This window comes from Bactrocera latifrons, unplaced genomic scaffold, assembly GCF_001853355.1.
Source record: "Bactrocera latifrons isolate USDA-ARS-PBARC rearing strain unplaced genomic scaffold, ASM185335v1 scaffold_17, whole genome shotgun sequence".
NCBI lineage: Eukaryota > Metazoa > Arthropoda > Insecta > Diptera > Tephritidae > Bactrocera > Bactrocera latifrons.
In genome coordinates, this window is record NW_017535185.1 from 1690175 (window position 1) to 1699173 (window position 8999).

Consider the following 8999-nt stretch of genomic DNA (forward strand, 5'->3'; position numbering starts at 1 on the left):
TCAGAACCGTACCTCTGCGTTTAGCTTTTCGCATAAGAAAAGATACATAACATATTTGCCTATTTCATATATTGACACATTTACCTAATATTTATAATACATGTGCCCAGCCATGTTGCTAACAGCYTCATTTAACAGCGGCAACTCTACTTGACTTGTGGTTTCAGCAACACTCCTATCAATTGCACAGTGATCAAGAATACCACATTCAATTAGTTCGCTTAAGTGATCTTACAATCAGCCAKTTGTTTTCAGTTCGATTTGATCGTTCCAAAGTTGCTGTTGTTGCCAAAATTGTATCGTCCAGTTCTTAGTTAGCTACTGGTAATCAATATTTTTCAATTAAAAATTAACAGTTGTSCACAAAAAGGAAAATGAATTACCTGAGAAAAATACCTTTACGTATGGTAAGTTAAGCAATAAAACACAACAACATATGCGTGACAACTTCATATASACAGATGATAGAAAATATGTTTAGTCTATATGTACATATACATATAAATATATATAGATCTACACATGAAAATATTATATATAAAGATGTACATATGTATGCGCATATTTTGTTCAATTAATTGAAACACAATAAAATCTCGTTGCTGTCGTCAAATAATAATTTTCATTTAGGTTGCTAACACGGTCCTGCGCCAACAGCAATGCWTGTCCAGCGGTACAGGTGCCATGTCAGCACTCACTGTCCTCACTGACGATGAGCGCGTAATGAAGGAGACCGGTGAGTAAATAATGACTTTTATTGTATATAACAGCAGTAAATTGTGTAGATGAAGGTTATCCTGCGTGYGCGTACACGTTTGTACATGAAGAGCTATGTATAAACATGTATGATAATGTATATAGAAATGTGAATATATAATATAAATATTGTTTTCTGGAATATATGTATATAGAAATAATTTTTTTTGGAGTATATACATTTTTTTACATACATACATATACCCCATACATACATATGTATGTGTGTATGTATATACATTTTTTTAAATGGTATTTTTTCTGTTGCCATAGTCGGAATCTTACATATGTATATAAATATTTAGATACTGTGTATATATGTACATATGTAGATACATATGTATGTATATACATACGTGATTGTACAAACTAATCTTGCTTTTTTGTCTATTGATAACGTTACATAACTTCCAAAATCTTAGCTGGTGCTAAATTATTATAAATACAAAGTAGAAATATGGCCACAAAAGATTTCTAGAACTTATTAAAGGGCTATCAGTGAATTTAAAATAAATTATTCTACGTTCTCTGTGGATATTCCAATGTTTTTTTTTTGGTCTTGTGTTTTTGAAATGCTGTGCACGCTCGCTATCTAAGCCGGTTGGTTATGTACAAACTAAAATGTATAAATTAATATGTATCTTCTAATACATAAAAAATATGTGCATAACTTTAAATACAGATACCTATAGCACATACATACATACCTTAAGTCCAGCCATAAAGGTAAACATGCCCACATATTTGCCTCATCATGCACATACATATGTATAGTTGATTTACATACATATATGATGTATATAAATATGTGTAGATGTACATATATGTATGTTTRTATACAGCAGCATCTATAATTTATTTGTGCTTCTAACAATTTACAATAATATAAATGATTTTCAAATTGCTCTTACTTTTCATTACCAACATATGAAATAAYATATGCGACAGGCAATAATTTTATTATTCTTTTTCCATAGTAAACGACGAAGTAATAATAATTAATATTCTAATAATTTCATTGCCRCTTTGTTTTTATTTTGTTATTCTCAACAGCCATTTCAGTTATTGCTACGCGAAGAAAAGAGGAAATAGTCCACATCGTCAAATTTAGTTAGTATTTTTCRCCGCCAGGGGGCGTTGCTAGTGTCAAGTATCTTAATAAACAAATACTTGAAGTTGGCACTGTTAGCCGAGGCCGTAACAACACTTGTAAATAGATTCGTAACCATTTTGAAGGCATGGGTTCGCATCCTGTTCCGTAGCGCCGCGAATTTTCGCCGTTTGTCGCATAATTATCCATTTCCATTTATATCATGTGTTTCCGATCTGTTGACACATTATTTGAATTTGAATTTCTCTAAATGCAAATTTAATTAAAACTCAAACATGTGTAATTGAATGAATATGGCGTAGTAAGTAGTAGGTAGCAAAATTTTAGATATTTAGTAACAGTTATAGAGAGAGCTAGTTCCTCCAACCTACGTTTGTGTTGCATTTTTCACAAGCAGTCAGCGGTTCAGATTGCATACAATAATTTGAAAAGCGTTACACTTGTGATAGAKCAAATTAAATGAACGCCGCTGTCAACGTCTCCGTGTTGTACTGTTCTAGTGCGCTGGATGTGCGTGCCTGGCATGCGGTTATGTTCGGCACTTTCCTTGAGAGTTGAATTGAGACACACATATGCGTGAGCAAGAGTGATCAGCGGCTCAATTCGTAGTTGGAAAGTTGACAAAATTATATTTATTTAAGAATTTTGAAACCGATAGCTGTAGTTGCTAAAGTTTTTTTTTMTAATTTATTATACCTATAATATTATATTTATTTATACCTATAAAATTTTATTTAAGAATTATAAAACTCAAAAAGTACGTGTTATGTAGTTTTTTTTTAAAGTGAACAGGACAAGTAGAGTAGATTTAGTAATGTCCGCCTGTCTGTTTATCTATCTGTATATAAAATAGTTCGTTTTTCCCCAGTTTTTGAGATATTGATCTGAAAATTTGCACATGACCTATTCGGCCTAAGGAGCTGCTCATTAATTGGAAACAAGTTCTTGTATGTAAAACTTTTTTATTTCTCAAGCTATCTTCACAAAACTTAGTATAGACTATTATTTAAGACACCTGCATAATCGCCACAGAAGTTGTTCAGATCAGACTACTATAGCATATAGCTGCCATACGAACTGAAGCATCAAAAACAAGTTCTTGTATGGAAAACTTKTTTCTTTGTCAACGTATTTTCATAAAATTTGGCGTGAAGTATTATCCAAAGTATCCCCACAATACCCGAAGAAATTGTTCAGATCGAACCACTATAACATATAGCCGTCATATAAATTAAGCGATCRAAATCAAGTTCTTGTATGGAAAACTTTTTCATTTCTTAAGATATTTTCACTAAATTTGGTCCAGACTATTATCTAAAAAAAAAACAGATAAATATCTAAAGAAATTGTTCAGTTCAGACCACTATATCATATAGCTGCCATACAAACTGAACGATCGGATTCAAGTTTTTGTTTGTAAATTTATTTATTTGTAAAGAGTATTGAAGTYTTTTTTTCTTGTTTTAGTTAAAAATTGCGATTAACTGTAATTACGATTTTGTACATGCATGAGTCCTCAGTATTTCAGGTACTGAAAGGAAAGCAAACACKCTTTGTCAGGTTATCTTGATCGACAATCGCCTTCATAAAAGAAAAAGTTAATATATGTATACTACATGTATGACTACACATACACATGCTTATAAGTACACATATCAAAAAAAAAAAAAAAAAAAATAGTGTTAAAACGTATTTCAAAAAAAAAATTTAATCTAAACTTTTATAGCTCGTTTTGAGCTCAAAAAACTGGTTAGTCCAAATGCTATGTTTAATTTGAATAAATTTTTGGATCATTGAAAAACTACACCGTTTGAAGGTTTAGCAAAAAATATGTAGTTTTGCATTTCAGGTCCGAATATACTTTATCGGATTTCCGCTAGTTCCTGCTGGGCGTTAAAAACTTCGTGGTTACCTTATTACACCCTGTTTAGGGTATAAAAATTCTCACAGATATGCTACAAATGTTTTGTCGTTGTTATTGTTCTYATACACTTGTCCGTCAATTAAACATCGCTAAAGCGAATTTCAGAACTGGTCCGAACGCTTCGCAAAGCTGTTTGTTATAATTACACACACATTGCGGTCTATTTATACTTGTATCGTATTCGTGTATGCATACAAGTGCCACATCAATAGAAATGCTAAATTATATTATACATATTGATCTACACATACACATATGTATATATGTATATAGCATATGTGTGTACMTAAATATTTATGAATATAAATATAGTCAACAAAGCAAGAAGCTATCTAATCAGTTTATGTGCCAACATATGAGTGTGTGTTGRTATAATTGGGCAAAAGAAAATAAGATACCAGACATACATATGTACATTCGTGCCTTTTTTATGAAATGCGCGATTCACTTTTCTTTGAGTATATAGTGAGTTGTCGCCAAACAAGTACGAATACAGAACGCTTTTTTATGATTTGGAAACAGCTTTTACAAGCCTTGACTCGAGAGTAACTGATCTGAAATACTACACGTTTGGCAATAGATGCGCTTAGTTGTTCGTGTGTATTCTTTAAAACACAGCTTTTTTGTCAATATGTGTAAAAAAAAAAAAATAATAAAAAAGTTCGGTTGCTTCGAAGCAGGAATACCCTTCACAAATAATGAGGTTTTCACAAAGTTGAAGAAGAACTTGTTTTTGATCGTTCAGTTTGTATGACAGCTACATATATGATATAGTCAACTGATCAGGAAAATTTCTTAGAATATTTGAGCGTTCATTTTGTATGACAGCTATATCATATAGTGATCYGATCTGRRGAATTTCTTTGGATRTTATAGGGCTGCCTTAAACAAATATTAATGCCAAATTTAGTGMAAATATCTTTTCATAWAAAAAAGTTTTTAATTCAAGAACTTAATTTTGAGCGTTCAGTTTGTATGACAGCGATATGCTATAGTTGTTCGATCTGGAAAATGTTTACAAATATTATAGCATTGCCTTAGAAAATAATCCTTGCCGAATTTGGGGAAGATATTCCGTCAAATAAAAAAGTTTTTCATACAAAGACYTAATTTTKAACGTTCAGTTTGTATGACAGCGATRTGCTATAGTAATTCGATCTGGCATATTTCTTTGGATATTAAAGCGTTGTCTTAMAAAATAATCCTTGYCTTGTTTGGTGAAGTTATTTCGTCAAATAAAAAAGTTGTTCATACTAGAAWTTATTTTTGAYCGTTCACTTTGTATGACAGCTATACGTATGCTATACTGGTTCGATATCGGCGGTTCCTTTAAATGACCAATTTCTTGGGTACGACAGAAAATTTAAAGCGAATTCTCAAAAACTATATTTTTTATAGGGTTTCAGTCGGATCTTCCTAATGGTTGTTACAAACTTCGTGGCAAGCGCAACACTATACCCTGTTCAGGGCATAAATATTTTTGTGGTAGTTACCTGATATTTATCACTTGTTATTTATTAGCTATCAAAAAGTGTGTATGTACATATGTATATATATATGTGTGTATACTATATATGGTATTATAAAAGCTTCATGCTTGGATTTAAATGTGTACCATAACGTGATGAGTTTCCAACAATGTATGCACACATACATATTTACGTAAAAGCATTGTGTATATCATATACATATGTATATGAACTTGAGAGAGAGTTTGCCGCTCACGTTTACCGTATTAAAGGAGGTATGCCCAGCGCTGAGCTACAAATATACTAGATATGTATGTATGGTGTATACTATAGATACAAAATGTGGGCTTGTCTGCTGAGAGCAGCATATGACGTGACACGATCAGCTCATTCACGCGAAACTTCGTTTGATGCTATTGACTATTTTCATATTATATGCATTTATTACTTGTTTGTTTTCATAATAAAACTGATTCATATGCATACGTACATACTACTGACGGTAGTTCCGATTCTATTTACATTGGAATTACTTGCGTTTCAATTATTTATTTACTATATTCATAAATTCAAAAATTTTTGTGCAAGACTACATATCATAGCGAATTTGACACGTTCTGATAAAAAAAAAATATAATTTTCATGCATTTTAATACGAATCTGTATTAAAAGGCTATAAACATAGTCTCCTTTTGAGCCAACACAAGCTTGAAATTTGATCCAATTTCCCATATACTTTTTATAAGCTTTCAGAGCCTTTAGCGAATGACTCATGTCGCGCTTCCCCGAAGCGAATTTTTCAGTTTCGAAAACAGTAAAAAGTTACACCGAGCTAAATTTTGACTCAGCGATTGGCGTTCATTTCGTGTTTGGCCAAAAAGTCAGTCATCGTGCTAGAATGTTATGTCGTTATGCAGTTGGTTCTTCCATTGGAACCTTGGCTGCCGTTGCTTTCGTTGTTCACCTCTAGATCTCGAATCAAAAACGCTTTTTGCTGGAGCATCATTTTCCGTTCCGGACGACAAGGTCTAACCAGTTCATTCGTTAAATTTTTATGTCGCCGCAGAACTCATACTACTCGTCTTTTTCGTCGTTGTCGTTATTTACAACTCAAATGATCAATCCGTTGAGTCTAATTTTCGATGACTCGTTCGAGCATTTCGACTGGTAACTAGCGCATGACACGCGTGATGTTTTGCTCTAGGGCCTGGATCRAAGCGGCATTGTCCGCATAAACTTTAGACTTTACATATCACCTCAGAAAAAAATCGAACGGTGTGATATCACACGATATTGGTGGTCAATGGACCGGCCCAAAACGTGAAATTATTTGTTCATCGAAGTGTTCTCTCCATAAATCCATTGAATATTGCACCCAAATGTCGCTGAGTTCACGAGCTTCAATTTCAGGCATCAAATAGTCGGTTATCATGGCAATGATAACAGTTGTCATTGATGGTTAAGTGCTCACCGGCATCATTTTTGAAAAAATATGGGCCGATGATTCCACCGGCACCACACCAAACCTTTGATTTTCTGGATAAAATGGCAGCTTTAGAATTTCTTCAAGTTCCTCTTCGTCCCAAATGCGACAACTTTGCTTGTCTACATTCCCATTGAGCCAGAAATGGGTTCACCGCTGAACAAAATTTGGCTCGAAAACGTCAGGTCTTCTTGGAATTTTTCAAGAGACTATAGAGCGAAGCGATGTCGCTTGAGAAGGTCGAGCAGCATCAAGTCTTGCACATGCTGTATATGTACGCTTGATGTGATATAGTTTGTTCGATTCGCCACTCTCCAGCGTTTGGAAAATCGAAGAAAGCTGTTATATATATTAATATTTCTAAGCTTTTTTGTATCTCACGCATTTATTATGTTTCATGCTTCCACTTCTTTATTAATAAAAATAAATTTATGTTTCCCATTAATTTTTAGTTGCCAAATTGGCTCAAGAACAAATCGCGCCRCTTGTTAAAAAAATGGACGAGGAACACAAATTCGATCCCTCAGTGGTGCAGGCAGTTTTCGAGAACGGTTTAATGGGCATTGAGGTTGATCCAGATTTGGGCGGCAGTGGTTGCAATTTCTTGACCACCATACTAGTTGTCGAAGAGCTGTCAAAGGTTGACCCGGCCGTTGCTGCTCTCGTTGATATCCACAATACTTTGGTTGTCTCTTTAATGATAAAAGTCGGCAGTGAGGAGCAGAAAAAGAAGTATTTACCGAAGTTGGCGCAAGAGTATGTGAGTATTGTGTTTAAAATACAATAAATAAGTTTATGTCACTGATAATAACTCAATTATATGACAGATTAAATATTTACAAATCACGACAGACACACGTTTGATTAAAAAGCTTTATTATAGAATAAATATACAGGAATGATAGAGTACATACTTAATGAACAGRTGTTAAATATTTACTATACGTAATAGCATGATCCATATTGCAAATGGGAAAATGTTGTTGTGCTATGGTAGAGTCAATATCTTAGGCAATATAGCTCAAGTAGTTAAGCTGTCAATTAGAAATTGTAAATTAAGCGTATAACGGGCTTGTAAATATCAATACTTGTAAATGTATTGGGTAGTCGAAAAAGACTTTTCGTATTTCTAATCAAACTTCAACTTGTTTTTTGCGTTTCTAGCCTGGCAGCTTCGCTTTGACTGAGCCGGGTGCAGGTTCGGATGCATTTGGCTTGAAAACTGTTGCCAAAAAAGACGGCAATCACTACGTGATTAACGGCACAAAAATGTGGATCTCAAATTCCGATGTGGCCGGCGTCTTCCTTGTCTTCGCTAACGCCAAACCAGAAGCGGTAAGTGAAATCATTAACTACTGCCAAAGTGAATACATAGAATTTGTTTTTTTAAATATATATTTTTAATTTATCTCGCCCTCAGGGCTATCGCGGTATCACCGCATTCATTGTCGATCGCGATACACCCGGTCTAATTGTGAATAAGCCCGAAGACAAACTGGGCATACGCGCATCTGGCACATGCATGATAACCTTCGATAACGTACGCATACCCGAAGAGAATTTACTGGGTGAATTCGGTCATGGCTACAAGTATGCTGCTGGTTTCTTAAATGAGGGACGTATCGGTATTGGCGCACAAATGGTGGGACTCGCGCAAGGTTGTTTCGATCACACCATACCTTATCTCCTGGAACGCAAGCAATTCGGCAAGGAGATCTATGATTTTCAATCCATGCAACATCAAATCGCCACGGTGGCTACCGAGATCGAAGCGGCACGTCTGCTCACCTACAATGCGGCACGTTTGCAGGAGCAGGGCAAACMGTTCCTCAAAGAAGCCGCCATGGCCAAGTTCTTCGCGTCAGAGGTGGCGCAACGTGCCACCATCAAGTGCATTGACTGGATGGGTGGCGTCGGCTTCACGCGTGACTTCCCACAAGAGAAATACTATCGTGATGTTAAGATTGGCGCCATCTATGAAGGTACTACCAACATGCAGTTGAGTACAATCGCTAAAGTGATCAAGAAAGAGTACGCCAAGTAAAGTAAATAGAAAGAAAATGTTTGTTGTTGTATGCCAGTTAAAAGGCAGGTGCAATATCGTAACAGAAAACTATAGTGCATTTATTAGTGTATTGTTTGTGTGATGCTGCAAGCTCAAAGTCATGCGCTCAATACCAGATTAACTTGTATATATATATTATTATATATGTAGGTAACGTTGAAAGCAAATTTTTAAAAACTATTTTTATACAC

General features: G+C 34.6%; 1 protein-coding gene across 1 annotated transcript; it reads left to right on the forward strand.

Annotated features, from left to right (window-relative positions):
• The first annotated feature begins 198 nt into the window (after positions 1-198).
• LOC108966719 (short/branched chain specific acyl-CoA dehydrogenase, mitochondrial) lies at positions 199-8793 on the forward strand. Its single transcript, XM_018929747.1, has 5 exons — positions 199-407; positions 631-736; positions 7196-7503; positions 7908-8078; positions 8164-8793. The coding sequence occupies exons 1-5, from the start codon at positions 375-377 to the stop codon at positions 8785-8787; spliced, it is 1242 nt and encodes a 413-aa protein (XP_018785292.1). The 5' UTR covers positions 199-374; the 3' UTR covers positions 8788-8793.
• Positions 8794-8999: the final 206 nt, after the last annotated feature.